General features: G+C 46.1%; 1 protein-coding gene and 1 long non-coding RNA gene across 4 annotated transcripts in view; both read right to left on the bottom strand.

Moving 5' to 3' along the window:
- The window catches only part of UBE2H (ubiquitin conjugating enzyme E2 H), a 41,860-nt gene that overhangs the window by 2,043 nt on the left and 15,776 nt on the right, over nucleotides 1–24,041 (bottom strand). Inside the window, exons 2-6 of the mRNA XM_052680801.1 lie at nucleotides 16,620–16,696; nucleotides 15,623–15,697; nucleotides 8,161–8,200; nucleotides 7,814–7,866; nucleotides 5,103–5,231 (exon numbers count right to left, since the gene is read on the bottom strand). Of these exons, the coding sequence (XP_052536761.1) occupies nucleotides 5,103–5,231; nucleotides 7,814–7,866; nucleotides 8,161–8,200; nucleotides 15,623–15,697; nucleotides 16,620–16,696 (374 nt within the window). The remainder of the gene's footprint in view (nucleotides 1–5,102; nucleotides 5,232–7,813; nucleotides 7,867–8,160; nucleotides 8,201–15,622; nucleotides 15,698–16,619; nucleotides 16,697–24,041) is intronic.
- Nucleotides 42–5,096, bottom strand: LOC128079514 (uncharacterized). Of its 3 annotated transcripts, none has more exons than XR_008206185.1 (3): nucleotides 541–5,096; nucleotides 409–496; nucleotides 42–364 (listed from the first exon to the last, which is right to left on the bottom strand). It is a non-coding gene; the product is annotated as an uncharacterized LOC128079514 (long non-coding RNA). The 3 variants fall into 3 exon arrangements; XR_008206184.1 differs by having other exon boundaries at nucleotides 42–496; nucleotides 541–721; nucleotides 766–5,096; XR_008206183.1 differs by having other exon boundaries at nucleotides 42–496; nucleotides 541–721; nucleotides 810–5,096.

Genomic DNA, 24,041 nt, shown 5'->3' with positions numbered 1-24,041 from the left:
CCCAGGGTTACCACATTCCTCTGGTTCAAAGCAGCACTGCCCAGCAGTGAGTGTGAAAACACACGCCATCTCTGTGCTACTACATCACACTCATAGCTAGAAACAACCTAAATCCTCCCTTGGATGGTTTAGCTCACGTTCCGCTTACTGCTAAAACGGGAGATTCTGTGTTCATCTGGAGAACAAGTTTGAATGCCATCCAGCCACCACCAATATTCTCTAAGTTGTGGATGCTTTTCCAATTGAACCATTCTATGACTGTGATGCTTAAGGTTCCTCCCAGTCCAACCCATTCCATGAGCTTTAAGGACCCTTCCAATATAGACCACCCTATGGCCTTTTGATCTTTAAGGACCCTACCAACCTAACCTATCCTATGGCCTTTTGATCTTTAAGGACCCTTCCAACCCAACCTATCCTATGGCCTTATGATCTTTAAGGACTCTTCCAATATAGTCCACCCTATGGCCTTTTGATCTTTAAGGACCCTTCCAACCTAACCTATCCTATGGCTCTGTGATCTTTAAGGAGCCTTCCAACCCAACCTACCCTATAGCCTTATGATCTTTAAGGACCCTTCCAATATAGTCCACCCTATGGCCTTATGATCTTAAAGGACCCTTCCAATACAGTCCACCCTATGGCCTTTTGATCTTTAAGGACCCTTCCAATATAGTCCACCCTATGGCCTTTTGATCTTTAAGGACCCTTCCAACCCAACCTATCCTATGGCCCTATGATCTTTAAGGACCCTTCCAACCCAACTTATCCTATGGCCTTTTGATCTTTAAGGACCCTTCCAACCCAACCTATCCTATAGCCTTATGATCTTTAAGGATCCTTCCAATATAGTCCACCCTATGGCCTTTTGATCTTTAAGGACCTTTCCAATATAGTCCACCCTATGGCCTTTTGATCTTTAAGGACCCTTCCAACCCAACCTATCCTATGGCCTTTTGATCTTTAAGGACCCTTCCAACCCAACCTATCTTATGGCCTTTTGATCTTTAAGGACCCTTCCAACCCAACCTATCCTATGGCCCTATGATCTTTAAGGACCCTTCCAACCCAACCCATTCAAACATCCTATGATCCTTACGGTTCTTTTCAACCCAAGTCATTCTAGGATTCTGTAACCTCTACACTTCCTTCCAACCCAAGCCATTCTGTGATTCTGTGATTTTACACTGCCTGAGCTTAAAAAAGTATTATTGAGAGTTTCAATTCAGTTTTTCTCCTGGCAGGAAAATAGGGGGCTCTCCATGGGACCGTTTGTATACGGGGCACACTGGAGCTATGGCCACACCAATGCAGCTGGAGCCCCTTCCCAATCCAAGTTTGGAGGAGACTGTGCCTCAGCAGAGCTGTCTCTGATCTCCAAGCTCATCTCCTGCAGCCAGTTTCACATCAGCTGTAGGATTAGCCAAGGAGGAGCTGCAGGGAGCCCAGAGCACTGCAACTTCAACAAAAGAAACTGTGTCTCACAGCAGGCTTCAAACCACACCAGCTCCAGGCACCCAGATCCATGCACTGCAGCCAGGAGCCAGCAGGAAGCCTTGCAGAAAGCAGAGAAACTGGTTTAACTGGGATTCCTGCAGGCAGGTAGAATCACCACTGCCAACTGTGGCTCGTGCTGCTTTTCCACACAGAGAGATGGAGCAGAAAGGTAATAAATGGACTGGGACCAGGCAGATTGAGTCTGGGAACTGCTTCTGCAACTTCCCCTCTGGGATTCAAGAAGAATCTGGAAACCTGTGTGCTGAGGACATCTCCAGCAGAGAAAATCTATTTGTTACGTGCACGCCTGCTGAAAAAGCAGCTTCAGAGCATGGACAAGTGCTGAAACAGCAGTATCCCAACAGCACATCCTCCACATTGCTCTGCACGTAGGAGAGGAGCCGTTCTCATGCTGTTCTTGGGGAATTTCAGCTGTGAAGTTGCTTTCTTTAAGCTACTAAAACGCAACAAGCCCTCCTTCAAATAGCAACGCTAGAAGTGAAGGGGAATAACATCACCCCCTTGCACTCAGAGATGAGTGCCTGCAAGGAAAAAGTGCACGGCACACACCAAACCCTGCAGCCTTCCAAATTGGGCATTAATTCTTCCCAAGGAACAGAACTTGAAGACAAACACTTGGTGGAGCAGTTGTGACCCTGGCAAAGCTGCTCTGCCATGGGAAACCTGTGCAGGAGAGCAGGCTGAAAGGTGCTTCCGAGCATCTCCATCCAATGATGCACATGGTTTCAGTCTAAGTGTTAAATATATATGATGAACCTGCTTGCTCCAACAGCAGGAGGAGCTATCCCAATCTGCTTTACAAAAAGCTTGTAAGAACTGATAAAATATTAAAGGCAGCTATGCAAACAAGGAGCACTTGAGGGCTCTCCACGCAACGCGGAGAGAGACAGACCACCAGAAAGCTCTCAGTGCACAGTGTGGATAGGAAAGCAGTCCTGTGCTCTGTCCTCAGGTCCTGAACACTAAAAATTCCCCTTCTGAAAAGGTGCTTGCATGTGTTATCATGGTGCCTGATGTCTCGAACCTGCAGAGAGCAGAGAGCACAGGCTGGGGCAGAGATCCCTGCCAAAAGAGATGGATGCTGCAAAGTGAAAGCAAACAATGTGGCAGACCTCAAAGACGAGAAGAACCAGCTGAAGGGGGGGGGTCACAAAATCACACATCTACATGGGAAGGCGGGTGGGCAACAGGCAATCACCAGAAATAAGGAGATGGGATGCTGCCAACAGGCCATATCCCCCTGCTGGCTACTCCCTGTGGCTTTCTAGAAACCGATTTTCCGTAGAGAAGGGTTATTTACCCAGATGAGATGCTATTTCTTGCACAAACCAGTAAAGGGAACCCAAGTTCCTTTGCTATTTGTATTAGTTCTTTCACTGTGACAAGGGTGACACCCTTACTGGGAATTGCAGGTGACCCCAAATCCAGTGGGGATGGGTATCCCCAGGCACAGCATTTGGCAAGCCATCCTGCTTAGGATCACCAAGAAAACAGATCTTAAAGGAGAGCTTGGTTCTGTGTTATTCCATCCCTTGATGGAGAAGAAGGACCTAATGCTAAGCACCACATTTTCTGTCTCTGTATCAGTAGTATTAACAGATATTTACAAATTCCATGATAAATTCTTACTTGTATGGGTCTCACAGCAACCTTGTGCAACCTTAACTCTAAGCCTGTCTCTTCACTGCTACGTCAAGCAACTGCTTTATGTGCCTATAACTAAAAAATGAAGGAAAAAAAGCAATAAATTATGCATTTGCAGATCCTGAGCTTCCCAGAGCAGAGAAGCTGTTACAATCCACTGCCTCAGTTTTAACATGTCCAAGGCTATTTTTAAAAACACTGCAATATCAGGAATGACAATATTTAGCTCTATCCTATACTTGTCACGCAAGCCTGGAACAAGACAGGACACTTGGGTACAGGGAACATGAGACACATTTTAAGCACTTAAACCTCCTTCCAGATCATCTTCACAGCATCTGACTGCCAAGATGGAAACAAGGGAGCAGACTCTCCCATTTAGCCTCCCTCAGGGATGCCCTGAGCTCTTCCCTGAAGCACCTGCTGTTGGTTAGCATCAGTCTCTTTGTCTCTTCCAGGGTGCATCTGTCATTTTTTCCCCCTGGTTCATTAAAGCACAGAGGACACCCAAAGTGTCCCTTCATGCTGGCCTTGGAGATTTCATCTGACAAACCATTCTGCCTGGAAGCTTGTTTCCTAAGAAGCAGCAGCAATGGGCTCCAGGATAGCAAACAGGGCAGATCTGCAGAATAGTTCTTACCATGCTGTCATGCAGCTGTCAGAGGAATCAAACAGTGTGCCAAATAACTCAGTATTTAAATCAAGCTTGGCTTGACCTCATTTGTAGTTCCACCCTTGGAGTCATGCGGCATCACAACACGACGAGCTGAGGTTTAACTGCTCTGCAGTGACGTGGCACAAGTGATGAAAGGACTCCAGGACCAAACCCCACCTCTTTCTGGGTTACCTGCACTCCCTGAACAGCAGGGATTTCACAATGCTGCTGCCCCATCTCACGTGGGAGGATGGTTACGAGGAGCTGCTCACGAGGAGCTGCTCATGGAGGCTCTCCTTGCTGAGCAGGACCTGCGACCCGTCCCAGCAGGGCTCCCTGGATGAACAAGTCTGATGGTTATTCAGTAACCACAAACCACACAGGTGGTCACAGCCTCTGTTCAAAAGAACCTGAAGATGCAATCTGGGCCAAAGAGTGGATTAAATGCTGACTGTGTCCACTGGCTCAAGTATATACGTGCATGGCTTTTGCCATGCGTCTGTTGCCTCTGCTCCTGTCTGCATGCAGCTGATCCCAGCTTGCTGCTGGCTAATTATTTCTGACTTGTCTCATTTGTCCTTCCCACCCCTCTGTGAGCAGACACACCAGCACTCTCACAGGCTGTGCCAGGGCTTACCCACCCCCATCAGTTAATGTCCAGCCTAGGCTCCCCTAGCTGAGCTACAAGCCTGTGAGCACCTCCTGCTCATGGTGATTACAGGATAAGTCACTCCTTTATTCTCTGAAGGCATCCCTGACACATCAGAGCTCACAGCCCCACTCAGTACTCTAAATCAAACTCTCCAATTCTCTTGTCTTCAGAGAGACCTTCAAGACCATCTCTACCCCATTACATCCTTCCAGACATCACTAATTGGTCTGCAGCTCTCTTTAATGGCACTCTCTGAACAGCACAGAGCACTAAGCCTCAGCTGGAGTAGGAGGTGACAAGGAATTTGCTCGGCATTTACTGAAAATTCCTGCTCTGTCACGGTACAGAACTGCTTTCTGCAATGGTATTACTGATTCCTGCCCTCAGATAACTTCCCAAAGAACTGCTAACAAGCTATTTTCTGCCCAGTAATCATGAAATGGATATTTCCACTTAACCTGAGCACTTTTCCTTGCTCCTTCCTCAGTCACATATCTTTTCTTCCCAATTGTTCTCCCATCTCTAAAACAAATGAGGCTGCTGTAAGGGGAATGAATGGGGACTGACAAAAATCTGCAGCAAAGACAGTCCTCCTTCCCCTGGGCTGAGTTACAATCATACTGATGCCCTTACCTTTAATTTTCTGTTTGTACTCTTCTGGTCGGTGGAGGTACATGGCTGCAGCGTCACCATTTAGAGGATCTATAGGGTTAGGATAGGCCAGCAGCTGGGGCAGGAACGATTCAAATATATTGGTGAGATCTGCAAGGGAAAGACAAAGCTGCTCACATCCACTCACCCAGAGCTGGCCTGAATCTCTGCAAGCACCAGCAGTGAGACAGCACCACAAAGTTTTGAGGGTAAACGCACTGAAAATCTGAAGTTAAAAGGGACTGCATGGGGGAAAGCAAACAGCACCATGCTTCCCCACCTCACTGAATTCTTCTACTTCTGCCTTCTTCTAAAATCACTGTTTCATGTTCCACGACCACAGCACTGTACCTTGAACCCAAAACACTGCCAGTGCTCCACATGATGGTGCTCATAGCAAGAGGCGGACGGTTGGACTGGATGATCTTGAGGTCTTTTCCAACCTTGGTGATTCTATGGATTCTATGACATTCTGTGGCCATTTGACAACTAAACCTGTGTGTGCTCAGCAAGCAGAGCCCTGGAAGGATTCTTCCACTGCAGGGATCTTTTGAATTGTCATTATTTTTAAAGTAAACCTCAGGGATGTCCCTCCTTAACAGCCAAAAGCAGCACTGGTTTAACAAGGACTGGTTGAATGCATGCAGGAAGCCTAACAATAGCACTAAGAACCTGATACTTCATTAGGGAACAACAGGGAATCTGACCACGAGGCCCCATGACTTTGTTGGTAGCTATTCTGGGTCTCTTCCACCTTAGTTCCTCCTTGAATTATCTGGCCCATTTCCTCTGCCAGCGTAGGAGGGTTCTGGTTTCATTGCAAACAGCACAACTATGCTGAGAGGCACTGGGGAGTACAATTCCCCCCCCTTGGATGGTACATTCAGGAATGTAAGGAGGCAAGGAGGCAAACCCTGGGACTGAAGAGATGGATGGGCTCTGGGGGTGTCCTGACTGAAGGAGCAGAGTGAATGCAGTCATCCCAGCATCCTCTCTGCAGCTTCAAGGCATCAAAGCAAGAGAAGTCTGCAAGAAGAGAACCGTCAGAAGATGAACTTTCCAAAGCCAAGCTTCACCACCTGCTGTGGAAGGTGTTTTGTACAAAATACAAACCTGACACTGTCAAGTTGCCTTACTCTGGTATCACAAAGAGAAATGCAGAAGATTTTTTTTATATATATTAATAATCAGAAGCAAAGGAAACACCAAGTTATTTCTTCTGCCTTTATGAGCCACAGCAACGATAAAAATGCAGCAGCACTTATTAGGAAGCCTCTTACAGAAAGCTTTCCTGTGAAATTGTTTGGAAATAGCACAGAAACCCCACTGTGACTGCATGAGCGTGCTGCAGAAGAGGGCTGCTATCCAGATATGCTGTCCAAAGCAGAACTCGGGCTGTCAGAACACAAAACCTGAATTCAACCAGTGTGATTTACTTCTGTCCAGCCATCCCCGTGATCTGCAGGTGGCCTTAAGGCGGGAGAACAGCAGCACACACTGCACTAAGGTGGGTTCTGCTGCTAAATGAACCATACAGGTTTGTTCCCCAGCAGAGGGCTTGATTTGTTCACATCTTTCCTTCCTCCATCACCCATCAAGCAGCCTCTCCTCCTTCATTAACACTCCCACTGGGTCACGGAGCTGATCTCTTATAACAGAAGTATGCAAACTGTATGCCATGCAACTACAACGCAAGGACTTCAGGCTTTCTGTTTAGGAGGAAAGTTCAACAAGTTACTATAGCAATTTTGCATCCAGGATTGACCAGGCTCAGTATTTCCTTACAAACTATGCTTGTGAAGTAGGTGAAAAGGCTCTTCTCTCTCCAGCAATTGCTTGCAAGCTCCAAACTTACATAGGTAAAGTCGGGCTTTCAGAGGAGAAAAGATTTGAAGCACACATTTCCCTGAGTACAGTTCCACACAACAGAGTAACTGGAACATCTGAAGAAGTCCACACAGTCCTAAAGACAAGTCAGGCACTGGAAGAGGCTGCCCAGGGAGATGGGAGAGTCACTGTCAGTGGGGATGGTGGGGATGATTGGGTTGGACTCGGGGATTTTAGTGGCCTTTTCCAACCTTAATGATCCTACGATTGGCCATGGTGGTGATGGGTTCATGTCTGGACCAGAATCTTAGAAGTCTTTTTCAACCATAACAATTCTGTGACATATTCTTTTCAACAATTTTAGCTTGCCCTAGATCCTGTTTAAGTGGATCTTCAACTAGCAGCTAAACTTCCTACAGCTCTAAAAACGAGGATCACAGGCAAACACAACCCACATGGGATCACTGTCAGCAGAGGGGGGATCACAGACTTGTGCCCAAAGCCCGAGTGACATACAAAACATGGCTGGAACTGGGCTTCACTTTAGATACAGCCACTCCCCTCTTTCCATGCTGAGTCATCCCTGGATAATATTGTGCAGCTGCCAGCCACCACCAAGCAATAGACTGAGTGATCCTTTGTGCAGTTTATGAAACTGCATGAAATAATTTTGCCTCTCTGGCACAAAAACAGGTTCCAGGAGTGTTTTCACGGGGATATCTTACTTTTCATGGGATCTTGGCTCAGTGAGGAGCCTAAGATTTAACTAAAAAGAGCTGGCCTAAAAGCATCTGTATCCAGCAAGCTGTGTTAAGACACCACAGAAGGGCACTCGTGATCAGCTCCAGGGAAATGCCAAAACTCACCATAGAGAGCTGTCCAAGTTTGATTGATTACATCTAGACATACAGTTCCTGACCTGAAACACATGGAAAAGATGGAATTAAACACAAGCATGCTCAGAAACACACTGCAGATTTAACATAATCTATTTCCCTTCCCTTGCCCTGCCTTCACCCCACTCTTTCAGATAAGGAGTGATTTACTCTTACCCTGTGGCTAATGGTAAGGAAGTTAACTTGAGATGCACTGTGGGCTGTTAGATTAGATGAAAGCATGGCTGAACTCACTCTCAAACTACTGCCAAGCTACGGACACAGCTACAATTAGACAAAATTCTGAGCAAAACCACATGCATGAGGGATTTACTTACGCTTCATCGATGTTAGGATGGAAAATTTTATTCATGAATCCTGCAAGAGACACAGTGGTAAATAGCAGAAAACAGCCAAAGCTTCTTTTCTTTTAAGAGCCATGAGAAGTCTGGAATGTACTGAACAAGGACTCAGCCCAGCAGTTTCACAGAGAACCCCTACTTTGCTATATATAACTGTGTAACTCTCCACAATAAGCAGGCAGCATCCTGACCCCAGGGTCCTCAGCCATTCCCCTGAGCTTGACCCAAACCCCAAATTACAGCAGAACCACAGCACAGATCTTAAGCTCAACATTTTCTTTAAGATTATTATTTGATAGTGCTTTCTTTGTTCTGACTCACAAATTAAGTTGTCAAAAATAATTCCTGTGGCTTCCAGAAGTATGAAACCATGGCAGGAGATGCCTGATACTTTAAGACACCCCTGGTTGCTGCTATCAGATGTGAACCCACGCCTTTCAGCCCTGTAGTTCAACCTTGAACTAAAGACAGGACCCCAAAACGCACCTCCTTTTCCTAAAAACAGAGCTTAGAAAACAAACAAGGAGATCACAGGGATCGTAACATGCTTCACTTGGCAATAGAGCCTACATACAAGCAGAGTCCATCTATAAAAACAAACCCCATCTACCCCAAAAGCAAAGTTAAGAATTTCAGCCAATGACTGGGCTGGATGCAGAACTTTGCTCTTCCCTTCTGATAGGAAGCAGCCAAAAAACCCCAGTGAGGAACACATCCCCACGCAGAAGGGACAAGGAGCCCAGGACACAGAATTGGGTTTTCGAGTTGGTTCATTGGAAAACAGACAGTGTGTCCCTACATACTTCTGCTTTGCAGGCTCTTTTTGGGATACTGACTCAATCCAACCCCAAAGCTCCTCAAAACACATCAAAGTTCTCTCTCCAGAGCAGCAATACCTTTTCCCAGGCTCTGTCTAGCCCTGATGCATCACTGATGTAGCAACTGCAGTGAGTGACAGCACGGCTCCCATCTGGCTAAGAGCTGACATATGGATTTAACTGCCTTTCCTTGCTTGTATTATGACACAAATATAATTCCATGTTTACTCCTACTGCTTGGATTTCACATAAATACAAGGCTGCCTGAAAGCAGAACCATCTCCACAAGAAGAACTGCATACACAGCCCCAGCTAACAAGTGGCTTTTGGGACCATTCCGTGATTTGGCTTGAAAAACTGAAGCAGAATTCAAAAGGGAAATTGCAGTTCCATCAAATATTTACACCCAGGTGGCTCCTGCAGGTTTAAACTGGGTCGTGGATCCACTGTGCCATACAGAGGAGAGATGTAACCAACAACAGATCCCAGTGCTAAATTCTGTCTGTTTTAGAGAGAAAAATAATAGCTTTGGACAAAGCAAGAGAGAATGCAGCAAAAGGCACAAAGCAGGAAGGATAGGATGATAACACGTAGACCTGCTGAAATAAGTGCTGTCTGGTCTGGTTTCTGGGATGGGGACCAGACAGAGAGGGGCAGGCATCCCTCTGCCTTTCCTCTTTGGGGATTTTCTGATCTCAGCTGTTTCCTTGCATCTTCCTCCACAGTCAGCTGCACAAAAACCTGCATGGGTTTGGTTGATTGCACCCATGCTCCAGTATTTAAGCCAGACTCGATATCCAGAGATGAGATGAAGCAGCTCCTGCACTAGAGATTCATAAATCTTTTCTGCCACCTTTGCATTTATCCAGGCAAAGAACAACCCCTTCCTTCATGCTGTCCTTGGTCTCAAGCTGCTCACATTAAACAGCTGCTTATCAAGAAAGAGCACAAACATCCTCTCCCTGCTCTCCTCATTTCCTTGGCTGCTGCAACATCTCACAGCTCTTCAGTGTCCCATCCAGCCCTAAAATCCAACGTTTGGGTGGAATTCCAGCAGCAGAGTGACTGCAGCCCATGTTTTCTATATGGACACACGGAGCTGGGTTTATGTCTGAAGGTAAAGCAAGACTGGATGAAATCTGTATTGACAAAAAGCCTTTGGGTGATAACAGGAGAAAAGAAAAAAAAAGACTGAAAAAACATTTACAAAGGGGTCATACAACAGAAAGAGACGCATCTGTCCCACCACTGGGAGATGCTGGGACTAATATGCAGATGCTGACCTTCAGGAACGGCAGTATTTCAGCAACAGCCCTGGAGTAATCGGCCCTTGGGCTGACAAAGTCATTGAAGAGAAGGGTATTTGTGCACACAAAGTCAGCTAGCTGGCAGGCTGTCCACCTTCCCTTGGTGCTGCCAAAGCATAACTTCCATACAGCCCTACAGCTGGATCTATTCCAGTAGAAACTGAAGTTCTTCCACTGAACTCCTGCACTGACCTTGGATGACCATTGCTCACCCCACACGTTGGCTCTCCTTGCTCATGCAGTAGGGCAAGTTGGGCATTTCCCTGCTTGAACTGACTGCATGTTTATCTCTATGCAACACTTCTTCTCTGAGGATGGTCAGGCATTAGAACAAACTGTCCAGAGAAGAGTCACCATCCCTAGAGGGGTTCAAGAAATGAGGAATTGTGGCACTCGAGGACATAGAGGTGATGGGTTGATGGTTAGACTTGACAACCACAGAGGTCTGCTCCAACTCATCACCAGAAGAGCTTGCGTAAGGAACAGAGAGCTCAGGAGCTGGGCTTTTCCTCTGCTTTTGGTTGAGGAACTGTGGTAGGAGATGGAGGAGGGCTCAGGAGAGTACTAGTGCCCCACTGCTCCCTGCATTCCACCTGAAGATTGGGATTGATGGTTTAGGAATCCCAGACCTGCCCACCACGGTCCAGCACTCTCAGGTTGATGATTTCTCACCAGCAAATGAAAGAATATATGTATTTTTTTTTAAATGAAATGTGGAGGCTAAGGAGCTCATGCAGAGCACTGAGTCAAATATAATCTGCACCAACTGTGGAGGCATTCATCAAGTGGTGGCAGGAGGGGCTGCAGAACATCAGCTCGCTAACAGAAGGACAGTTTATATTACAGCACTCAACTTTTAGGAGCTTCTCAAAACAATACTATAAATAATTCGGCAGCAGCTTCACGTTGGGAATATCAGGACAGAAAAATATGGCTAGAGGTGTTGGAAATGGTATCAGAGCTGTAAACTCCAGGCCCTCTGCTCAGTGCAAATCACTTTTTGGAAGGAGGAAAGCAGAAGCACCAGTTGCTAAGCTAAACAAGCACAAAACAATTGCCCCAAATCAATTCATCTCATTGCTTAGGTGCACAGTCACCTGATGCCCAGACTGGCACAGAAGGTGGTGAATCTGTGCCAAGTCTGGCTTGAAAACACCTACCCCCATTTTGTCAGCCTGTTCCCATTCTCTGACTGTAGCAGGAAACCTGCACACAAAGATAAGTACATCTGGGAGAACAAACATCTTCCCATCGCTTGCAGGTCAGAATTGGGATCAACATGCATTGCTCGGAGCAGTCACGGGTAAGAAGTGACTCATGAGATTCCAAGCAGCAAAATGCAAGGCAATCCAGAGAGGAGCTGGAAGGGAAAAAAAAAAACAGCAGCTGCAGTTAAAAAGAAGAATTAAGCACAGGCCAGGAGAGATGAGACAGATCCTGGCTGGAGCTGAGCGCTGCCTCGTTGCTGTTTGGGTGCCACCATCTCTTGGTGGAGATGCAGGCATACAAAAAGGAGTGGAAGCGTGCGTGAGTGCATTTTGTTATGGAAAGTGTTTGGGAGAAAAAGGAAAACACAAAGGAAAGACACCTGCACAGAGCAGAGATGGAAGGAAAATGAGAGCTGTGCATAAATACAAAGAAGTTCTTGGAGAAATTGAGCTCTCTGAGCATGCTGTGCACAAACTCTGATATTTGATTACCAAGAAATCAGATCTAATTTTTCTGTAGGCTTTAGCAACAAAGTAAACACTCAGGAAAGAACTCAGGTTCCCACATGCTCTGAGTATCTAACAGGGCAGGACATACACCCTGCACTTCTTCCTTACGTGCCTGTGGTATCAAAGAGCTCTTGGCAGGGATACAGACAGATTAAAAACATGCAAAATGGACACAAAGTGCTCTTGTGAAGTACTGGAAGCACTGCTCTGAGCTTCCATGTCACAATTCCCCTTCGGAAAAGCTGAAAGAGAGTGGGCACAGAGTTCCCCTGAAGATAACAAATCCCAAAGGGAAGAAGAAAGCAGTGAAGCAGCGCCAGCTGAAATGAGAAACAACTCAAAATATACTGTCTAGCAGAATGCAAAAATGGAAGCAAACATTGAGCAAGGGAGCACTCTGTGCCCTTAGAAGCACGCAGGGATATTTACATCAATTGACAAAAGCATTACGAGCAACGTTCAGCAGTTCCAAAAACCAACTGGGTATTTTCCAGGGGGTTGGCTTTGCTTTAATAAACACATTGCTCAAGTTCAGGAGGTCTGCTGGAATTTCGAAGGTGGGGATTTGGTGACTGTAAGCAGAGCTGATCTCAACAGGAGCACTCAAGCCCAGAGTCAGTATGAGAGCACTGCTCTATGTAGGTGTGCACTCTTATTCTCCTCTTGTCTTGCTAGGAAAAGACTCCAGCACCCAGGTAATATGGAATGGCACAGCAAAGCCTGAGCAAGAAACAGGTGCTACCAGAAACACCAGAAAGCTGCTGCACCCTGGCAACCCTCACAGGAACTGCTCTTTTCACATAGGTCCCAAGGTGGTTTAGCTCTCTCTAAATGCATTGTCAGGAGAGCACTGTCCCTGAGGTGGCATCATTTAATTGGCAACAGTGATAATTACCAACCTGAGGAGGACAGGAAATAAATGCTATGAGAGGTGGGAGCTGTGGATGGGATGAGGGAGCAGAGATTTAACAGGTGGGCAAAGGCTCCTTCAAGAGACCGCAGCATCCTCAAAGGCAAAGAGGACCACTGCTCTTTTAGGTTTTAAGAAAAGCTCTGGGCCATCACAAGCCCTAAATCCAGAGCCTCTTCTTGTTCAGCTGTGCTAAGCACACGTTGGAAGAAAACCCAAAGTTGAGCTGGGCTAAGGTTTCACCTACATCATACCCAGAGCCATACTGGGATAAAAGCAATTGGAAGAGATTGGAGGGCAACGATTAGCAGTCATTTTTCCACAAGTGGCTTTCCAGAATGCGTGGATATGCTTCCAGCCATTGTGTTATTTGCTGCAAAAAGCCAATGCTATGTCGAAGATTGCATTTAGAATTTCTGAGGCTGAAAGAAAATGTTAGCCTACAGCTCTACAGAACAAGGAAAGCTGCTGCTAGAACAGTATTCCTACTTTAAGCTTCAGCATAGAAGAGTAACATATTAAAGGAATAGAAGTTGATTTCTTTCTTCATACATCCCAGTGACTTACACAGACTGTTTGAACTCTGTGTCATCGCTGCAGTGGGATCTCTGCAGTGCTGAGAACAGAAAAGCTGCAGACAAGCTATGCGTGTGCTTTAGGTGACCTTTCTGTCCACTCTGGTCTCCACCACCTCTGAAATCCTTCAGATTTCTCCCCACTAACTCCTACCCTGTGTTATCCAGAGCTCAAAGCGCTCGAGGACATCTGGGTTGGGATTCTCATTCTCCCTGGAACTGCTCTCAGCTGATGGGGAGAGAAGAGGACCTTGTCTCACTCCTGAGCTTGTTTCCAATGATTCAGCAGGCTGGAGGCTTGTTTGGAGTTACTGGAGTTATCAGCACAGCCCAACTGCATGTCTGCCTACAGGAACAGTGCTGCAGAGATCGGAGTGGCCCAAAGGAAGGGGCTGAGACATTGCTTGGCTCTGGCTGCCCCGATAAGCTGGGCTGGAGCAGCTGAAACAGGAGTCAGACAATGAAAAACAAACCTTTTCCTGCAGCTGGTGGGGAGCTTTCCTGGGTCCCAGTGCCCCCATTCCCCCAGTTTCTCTGCCCTGTAGCTGAGCTCTATGCCAGCCCTTGATCTAGCATCGACTGTTTATTCAACCTGAAACCTAAGCTACACACTGCTCTACCCAGGAGGGAGCCAGCAATGTTCTCCTGGGTGCCAGCAATGCAGCCCTGCAGCAGCATTCAGCCTTTTGGGCAGCTCAGCAAGAGGAGCAGTGCTTTCAGCTGTATAAACAGGGACTTGGAAGGCAATGCTGGAGGGATCTGCTGAGCCCAGAATGGTGTAGGAAATGGATGGAAAGATGTTGTGCTAAAAAAAGATGTTAGAAGGGACAAAGCAACTCAAAAGCAGGGATACAATGAAGTTGGGCCAGCTCTCAGCCCAGATTGCCTTTAACTCCTCTGTACTCCAAAACCCTAAAGCTAAATCACCAAAAGTTCAACCCTACCTCCTCCTTCAGAACAATAACTGAAGTCTAAATCAAAAGCGATACAAACGCACGAGAGCCTCGTTTAGCTGTGTTGGCTTCCCAGGGTACTGGGAAGAGAGTTTGTTTTTGTGTTACGTCAACAAGCTTGATTCAAAATACACACAGGAAGAAAGAAAAATGATCCTCAGTAGACTTGTAGCAAAGCATTTAACAACAAAGAAACTGGAGTTTAGGGCTTTGTCTGCAGCCTGCTCACGTTTAGGACTGTCAGTGTGGGCACCTGTTTGTGAGAAGGAGAAATGGAGAGGGGGCAGTGAGCAGCACTGAGTAACACAGTGTTCACCTCAAACTGTCTCCAATTTAGGAGGTTTATAGGAGATTTCAGAGCTGAGTTGGGGAGGAGCAGAAAATGGTAGGTGTAGCTGCAGCAGCACCATTCATTGCTCAGCTGTGTGCATGCTGCTGTGCTTCAGTCCAGCTTGCAACAGAAAATGAAAGGTAAAGGGTTGGGTGAAAAACAACACTGCTCTTTCCCAAAAGGCACAGTTTACTGTGGGAAGCAGACGTTACTTCTCACACTCACATAGGATTTAAAATAGATGGCAGCCTTAAGCTGATGTCTATTTTAAGAAAACAGCCAATACTCATCAGCTCCAAGTCAGGATGTTGATATTGGATGGGACCCATCTGGTCCACCCCGTACAGTCATGTTCCCACATCACTTCTCTCAATTCTTCAGTCCTCTCTGATGCCTTCAGCCACAAGCACACCCTTCCAGGAAAGAAATGCCACAGCACTGAGTTACCAGCACTTATTCTGCAAGCTAGAATATTAAAATTTGACCATTTGTGCATCTGCTCCAGTTTTTCAAGCAATAGTGGCTATTTACAGCCTAAATGATTGAAGAAGTTTGCTACTAGAAGACATCTGAGTTAGATCACTGTTACTCAAGGGCAGAGATAGATGGATACAGTCTAAAGAACATTTCCTTATCAAACTTCCCATTTGCTCTCCAAAGTGAAACAGGTCCAACCAGTCTGGCCAGCTGCAATTCCTCTGCTGATGAGTCCCTGCTTCTATATTCTTCCACACAGGCATCACCCCGTCCAAGAGGACAACAGCTTCAGCCCCTGCCTTCGTTCCCATGCACTTCAAGGTTGTGACAGAAAGTGATTATTGGTTACCTATAGATGGGGATTTGAAGGGGTATTTATCAGGAAGGTCGACTCTAACTTTCCATACTCCACCTTCATATGGTGCTGCAAGGGAAGAAACACAGGTATTAGACATGCTTCATAACTCAGGAGAGAATAAATAGAACAACAGCAATAAACAAAACACATCTTTGGAGGAACACTCAAGTCCCCACCAGAGGGTAAGATTTCACACTGAACCTCCTATGGTAAAAGCCTTCTGCCTGTACTGTCTCAGAGGAAATACTTGATTTTAACTTATACTGCAAAAGATCTCTGCACAAAGGCCCAAGAGCCTTATTCTAAGCACAGAGTTTGAATAAGCTACTTAACTTTAGAGATGTTGCTAAATTAAGGCATGCTGGAGACCTGACTTGTAATCTTAGTCAATGGAAAAGCAACCATCATTACCAACTCCACAAACATTCAGATGATGGCGATGCAAAACTTAAATCACTCTGGAAGAGTCAATGATTAATTAGTGCTGAAAGTCACAGCAGGAGGCTTGGTGGTCGATGTCCAAAGCTGTTCAGCACCAAGCAGTTGATCTACACTGCATTTCCCCCACCCTTGAGAGCACCACCTTCGAGAGCCACCACCCTTCACATCTCACTCCCATCTGGATTTGTTCAACCATTCCTTTGCTCCAGACATCACAGCACTGAGAAATACAGGGATGGCTGTGATGAGCAGTTGGTTGGGACTCGGTGACCACAGTGGTCTTCTCCAACCTGAATGATTCTATTTAGGGATATGGTTTAGTGAGCATGGTGGGGATGGGCTGATGATTGGACTCGGTGACCTTAGAATCATTAAGGTTGGAGAAGATCTCTAGGATTCTATTTAGGGATGTGGTTCAGTGGTGGGGATGGGTTGATGGTTGGGACTTGGTGATCACAGAGGTCTTTTCCAAACTTAATGATTCTATACCCCCCCCCACTGTGAATAATTAGCTTCTTTTCACAGAAGAGATGTGTCATGTACTTACTTCCTTGTGGTCCATAAAACTTCACGACAAATTCATTGAGTCCTCCTAAGATCGTGACCTCGTGTTTGCTCTCAATCCTGATATATCAAGTAAAGGAAAACATTGAAGCAGAGAAACAAAACCATCAACTCAGAGAGGAGCAACCTGCTGAAAGCCTGTGAAACCAAACAGTTTAAGCCCAAACATCCCAAGTACCTGACAGCATGCAATTTGAGCATCCTGACTGCTCACGCTGGATGTTTACCCTCCTGCATGGATTGGAGGAGAGTTCTCCTCGATTCCTACTCTGACAAATGCTGATGAATTCCATTCTACTTGGCTGCCTTCGGTGCTGTCAGATTGGCCTCCCACAGCTACGATGCAAATGACAGCAATCTCATGTTAATTTGACTTGCAAGACCAAAAAACTCGGTGCCTTTGGAGAGATGGCAGAAGGGTGAGATTCTAAGGCACCAGCAGAGTGCTAAAAGAACAACAGTATTTTCCAACACCTAAAGGAAAGAATCGAAGCGCAGTGCTTTGGGTAGAAAGGAATACAAACTAAAAGGTGAGAGATTTCCATTCCACATAAGGCTCGGTTAAGACAATTAGCAGTGATGTTTTGGCACCCAAGCTTGCTGAAGAATTCTGCTACCACTCAGGGTTAATGGATTGTGAATAATATCCTACAGTGATCACCTTTCATCAAGAACCTTAATATAAATTATGAGGGAAGCACTGGAAACGACGGGGCAAGAAGAAATCAAAGGTTTACCAAACTTCAGATTGCCACAGCACCCCTGAGGCAACCCAGCTTTGAGATAAGGGGATGGCCATGAACCTTACACGCCCCTGACACACCAGGAACTACTTGGGACCCAACAGAAGGAGCCAATAATTCCCATCACCAGCCACAATCCCACATTATGATCTATGGGAAGAGGCTCATGGATCCCCAAGTGTCCCAGGAGCACGCACACATAGTCGTATATACAAGAAATCCAAGCTTCATCTGCAGCACCCATCAGGATTTACAGCAGTTCCTGACTCACGATGACTCCCAGACTGGAGAAGAGTTTTTCCCACACTTCTGACTCCAAAAGACTTTGGCTGCAACCACCTTCTTCCTCATTCTCATGGGGAGGGGAGAAAAGTTTACAGCAATTTGGGATCGGGAGATTTCTGCTAGCTGCTCTGCCCTGCAGCTCAGCAGCAAGGATCTCACAGCACCTGGCTGACACTCAGAGCAGCTCACAGAGGGCAGATCAATCCCTTTCTGCCCCAAGTTCCAAGTGATTTCTCTGCTACAAGCCAGATTTCTTTGCACATCCCTAAAGGATATCCTTCCACATCACCCTGTGGAAAGCACTGCGTTTTAAACACAGCCTGAATTCCTTTGAAAACACAAGCACTTGTCTAATGGATAACTATTCCACCTTCAGAAAGGGGCTCTCCCACAAACCCTTTGTGTGTGATGATGCCCAAGAGTGAAACGTTTACTACTGAAGTATGTTAACACTTACAGCAGCTTTGCAGATCAAGTTAAATACAAATGGTTTTAGTTAGGACTGAATCAAGTGCCACTTAATAAAAGACAGCTCTCCAAGCTTGATCTTCAGAACAAACTCTTGAGCAGCTGCAGCACGCATGCTGCTCAGCTGCACAAGTTAATGCTGATCACAAATAAAAGAGTTTTCTGCACTGAGACTCAAGTCCAAGTTAGAAAACCTACAAGCAAGTGATGCAGTGCCATATTTGATTGTTCTCCCTGTTGTGACAAGGCCCTAAAATCCCAATTAGTAAGAAGAAAACATGGAGATATGGCACTCGGGTACCTGGTTTAGTGGGTATGGTGGGGATGGGTCTCAATGCTTGGATTAGATGGTCTCAGAGGCCTGTTCCAACCTTACAACAGCTCTAATGCATTTTTCCCAGGATGGTTATTCTCTCAGCAGGACAGATGCAAGAAGCAGATGGGATGCAAACCTGTGCAAAGTCATCTTAGGATTTCAAAGACCATCAGCGTTTGTGGCAAAAAACACATAACCCTCACCTTATCTAATTCTACTCTGTTCAAACGAACTCCTCTGTGCCCAACATTGCTTGTTGCTGCACTCACTGTGTAGATTAGCAGAAAAAGAACAATCAGTTAATGGAAAAAAAAGCTTCACTATTCTTGATTCCAGTGGCAAATCCTGCTGGTGTGAACAGCCTGCCTTGTTTCCAGGACAGGACACACAATGTACGAACACTGGAGCAAGATTAGAGCTGTGTAGCCACCCTGCAACTCATCCCATGTGCTCAAACATTGAATAAAAACACAGAAATCTCTTTCAAAATTCTCAGCTTGCTCCCACAGATCCAGGCAACTAATGGCCATCTTATCACCTACGTATACTGCTTTGACTTTGTGACAAATATAGTGCAGAAGTTGGGAGAGAAGAGCACAACATGGACACAAGTGCCTGTTTCTGGTGGATAAGGGTTTCCAACAGCATTACCTTTAAGAGCACAGCAACCAGGAGGGAGTCCTGAGGACCTGAAGACAAATTATGTCAGCCCCACGTCTGTTAAGGGAGTTTTCAGTATGTGCTGCAAATATTTTATGTCATGACACGGAAAGCAAAGCCTATTTTCAAATATCAGTTCAGAAGAGGTTGCTAGGAGAGAGACAAAAGGGAATTTTTTTTCTGCAGCTGATTACAGGCTCCCTATATAATGCCTGAAACGTGCCAGAAACGCAAAGGCCAACTGTGCCACCTATTAGCATTACAGTAACATCCAGAGCCCCCTATCAAGATCAAGGCTCTATTGTTCAGGGGTTGAGCTAGTAGAAAATCATTGCTTCGGTCAGAATCAGAAGAGATTTAAAGCATTTTGTCCCAAAGCAGAATAGGCAAAAATACAACAAAACAACCCAACCACACAAATCTGGAGGGTTAGAAACTGACCGAGCACGCCAGAAATAGACCCACTGCTGTGGGTTTGCCTCTCACAGGGTCAAGTTCCCATTCCCTCATCCTCCCACGTGGCTTCGTGCAAGGCCACCCACTGCCATTGATCTGAAGCAATCCTGCAGGAATGAAAAGCTTTGTCAGGATACGGCCTTACCCCCAGTTCTCCCAAAAAAATCCCAGATGCACATTGTGGCCAACAGATGGTCAGTCTGTTTGCAGGGCTGAGTGGTTTTTTTTCCTGGCAAACGTTGAGCCTAAATCAAAATAAAAAGCATCCCACTCTTAAGTTGCCTTGAAATTCACCTCGGTTTGAAGCCTGGGCAAATCAGTTTTCCAGCTACAAGTATTACACTGAAAATACTTGTGAGCAATCTGAGCATCCTGATTGTGCTGCAGATGTCTCTGTTCGTTGCTGGGGAGTTGGACTAGATGGCCTTTAAAGGTCTCTTTAAATTCAAACAATCTGAAAACCCCAGGCTAACCACAATGAGATCATTAAAATCCATTGGTTTTCCCCCTCTAGTTAGTGATCCTCACTGCCACAGCTTTCAGAGCTTCTTGGCACACAGCACATCCATTTCTGGTGCAAGTACACTGCAAAGCCAGGTTGGATGGGGCCCTGGGCAGCCTGGTCTGGTATTAAACGTGGAGATTGGTGGCTCCACATGTGGTGGGGGAGCTGGAGCTTCATGATCCTTGGGGTCCCTTTCAACCCAAGCCATCCTATGATTCTATGACACAGCATATGAATCATGGTGGAGATATCCACAACGCTGTCAGGGAAACACTGGGGCAATTTGCAGTTTGTCCTCATGCACCTGAGGCAAATCCAGATTTTCCTTTGCTTGTATAGGGTTTGTCTGAGAATCCCTCTGCTCTGGAAGGCAAAACTCACCTAAATCCTACAGCAGAGAAAAGGGGAAGTGCACCACAGAGGCCCCACTTGCAGCAAGACGGCGACTGTTACTGCAACTGAAAGTGCTCTGTAAGCTGAAAACCAAACGAATAATTGAAGAGGAACCTATGCTGGGTTGCTGTTATAGTTTGGATATGCACACTGCTGATATGCTGAAGGTGGGACTGAGGATTTTGGGAGCAGAAGCTGCCACTTCTCCAGACTGGTTTGCATCCTTTGGAGCTCCTGATGTTGGCTGTTCTGCACTAAACTTCATGCCAAGAAACTGAAGTAATGAGCATAAGGTAGAAAAGACAAGCCAGCCTTGTTTCCCAGAAGACTTTTTGCAGGAGTAGTTTGCTATCAACTGATTCAGGATCAACTTTTTCCCTACAGAGGATACTCTGGGTTTCAAAGTGGTCTTCTTCCAGCAGAAGTGAAGGGAACGACCAACAGGCAATGCAAAGTGCATCCCACATCTTGCTGGGTGGAGCAATACCATCCTTATGCCCCAAGAGATGAAAGAACTCATTGTCCCCCACATACTGTTCCCTTGAAAAGTTTCAGTTTGTTAAGAAAAAAAGATAGGAGACAGATAGGAATTCTTGCTGTCGAGAAAAAAAGGCTGGACTCAATTCATCCTTCACAATCAGATTAGATGAGAACACAATTAGTGCCGTTTTGACAGCAGACAACAGCACTGCAGCTCAACTCCAGCTATGCACTGCTGATTAGCGTGCAGCTCATTTGCATTCGGAGATGAGGAAGAACATGACACACACAAGCATCAGGCCCTCATTCTACCAGGTATCGTGAAGAAAGATGAGAAGATGCACAGAGCCAAAGAAACACCTTCTGATTTGCATCACAGCAGAGCTTTTCTGAGCTATATGGCCTGGTCAGTCCCAGGAGAACTGTGATGAAATTACTTGAAACTGTCCTGTGCGAGCACTGCTGAAGAAAGGTTGCTATCAGTCAAGAAGAAGCTGATGGATAAGATTATTGAACGTGAAAGGAAAGAATCAGACCTGGTGGAAGGGATTAAGAATGAAGTGGAGCTGTTGGAGTAGGTCTGGAGGAGAGCCATGAAGATGCTCAGAGGACTGGAGAACCTCTGCTATGAAGGCAGACTGAGGGACGTGAGGGTTTTCAGACTGGAGAAGATTCTCTGATCTTTAAGGTCCCTTCCAACCCAATTTTATGATCTCTGTGGTCCCCTCCAACCCAAACTATTCCAGCATTCTATAGTCCTTAAGGTCCCTTCCAAGTCAAACCACCCTATCATTCTATGATCTTTAAGGTCCCTTCCAACTCAACCCATGACAGCAACACAACTGCAACATTCCCTCCACAAGCACCAGGAAATGAAATGTACTCAAATCTTAGTAAGAGAGGACACTGAACAAAGAGAATTTAAGTGCAGTTAGTTTATAACAAGTACCTGTGATAAGCAAATTTTTGCAATGGATCCTGGTTGGAGATAACACAGAGGGTGGTGATACACTGGAATAGGTAGCCCAAGGAGGTTGTAGATGCCCCCATCCCTGGAGGCATTCAAAACCAGGCTGGATGTGGCTCTGGGCAGCCTGATCTGGTGGTTGGTGACCCTGCACACAGCAGGGGGGGTTGAAACAAGATGATCATTGTGGGTCTTTTCAACCCAGGCCATTCTGTGATTTTATAACGGTCAGTTTGAAGATGACATCCTACAGGAAAGGAGTAGCAAGGCAGACATAACATAGAGCAGTGGTACAGGAAAATAAGGCCTCCCAAAAGAGTTCCATAAGCTGCTCACCCGGTAGGAACAAAGGGAAATAAACGGGTACCTTGCACCCTCAGCCACCAAACCAGAGCCACTGCACGGCACAGAATTCAACGCGCTGACATTCACAGTCGCAGGAGAAACCAAAGTCACATCCAGAAGCCTTGAAGGCAGCAGTGTTCATTTACATGGGCACACACCTGCCTCTGAGCTGAGCCATGAGATATGTTTGCACTGCCACGGCTTCCATCAGGAGAAGTTTGTTACCATGGAGATTGTACATACTGGTGGAACGGAGTATTTAACGCACGAATAATAATCCAACTTCTCAAACAAGCGAGAAATTTCAAGTGCATTTGGAGTGAAACAGCAGAAGGAGAAAACACAATCGTTTCTTTTTCCAGTTGGGCTCAGTGCAGTTGATTACCTCTCTTTGAGAGAATTTAAGCAGCTGTAAAACCACAGAATGGAGAGCCTGGCTCCCAACACGTGCTACACCTGACACCACGTCTAAGATTTAACCACAGGTCAGATGGGCATTTAACAAGAATATATCAGCTCTCCTGAGAGCAGGACGCTCCTCACACGTCCCTGCTGTTGCAATACTTCACTTTTGGCTTCCCAAAGGCACAACTGCTCTAAGAATATTCCCTCCCCACAAGTGAAGCTTTCTGCAGGCTTTACCAACATATTTTTTTCCACTCCAAGAAACCTACACAGTCATTTAGAAACTGCCACCTCGGTAACAGCAGCACAAAACCCAAAATATACAACATCTCCCCGAGCTGAAAAGCCCCTGGGATACGACATGTTTGTAGTCAACACAGACAGATGCAGAGGAGGTCAGCAGCTGAGCTCCTGCAAGATCTTTCATTTGTGAGAAATCCAGAAATAGCTCAAGCTTTTGATTCTGAATGAGATGAAGAGCTTCGTAGAGGGAGGGAGAAAGTGTCAAAGCAAATCTTTTTTGTTCTGGTAAACTCGGAGCTATGCTGGGTTGAATTTGAAGATGCTTTGGCACTGGACTGTTACCAGTTCTGGAAATGGAATCTTCTTTTTTCCCCTCTACCAGAAATGAAAGTGATCACAGAATCACAGAATCGTAGGGGTTGGAAGGGACCTCCAGAGATCATCGAGTCCAACTCCCCTGCCCAAGCAGGTTCCCTACAGCAGGTCGCACAGGCAGGCATCCAGGCAGGTTTTGAATATCTCCAGAGGAGACTCCACCACCTCCCTGGGCAGCCTGTGATGAGAATTGCTTTAACAGACACTTCACACTGGGATGTCTTGCACAAAAATCCCAAAGTCCTCTTCCAACACTACAGCAGCAGACGCCAAGAGCACATGGATATACCCACAGTGTGCTTCTTGCTCACCAAGCTCACATCTGCATGGGTTGGGTTTTTCTGTTAATTGTTTGTTAATTGTTTTTGAAGAGTGTTGTAAATAATCAAGCCTTCATCTTCAGAATTGAGGCAGCGTTCACAGCCATTCACAGCAACAGGCAGAGCGAGCTGTGCTTGAATTGTAAACTGGATGGGGATCAGAACCAGGGGCAGGAACCAGATGGTCTTTGAGGTCCCTTCCAACTCAAGCCAACTTCATGATTCTATGACCTCACGTGGCACCATTGGGTGGCTTCAAGCTGAATTTCCTACCTCCTGTTAACAGCCCAATATGAAGTAACAAGCAATGCCCCTCCAGACCCACGTGCTTGTTTCGGGACACATCACACTGTGGCACCTGTGGATTTCTGTTCCTTCTTTACTAGAAATGCATGTTTTTCAAGAACGAGTTCAGTTTCACTCTTCCTTTTCAGCAGACAACGC

Source organism: Tympanuchus pallidicinctus, unplaced genomic scaffold, assembly GCF_026119805.1.
Source record: "Tympanuchus pallidicinctus isolate F22 unplaced genomic scaffold, pur_lepc_1.0 scaffold19, whole genome shotgun sequence".
Taxonomy (NCBI): domain Eukaryota; kingdom Metazoa; phylum Chordata; class Aves; order Galliformes; family Phasianidae; genus Tympanuchus; species Tympanuchus pallidicinctus.
Note: the sequence above shows the minus strand (reverse complement) of the source record. Positions and strands in the feature narration are given on the sequence as shown.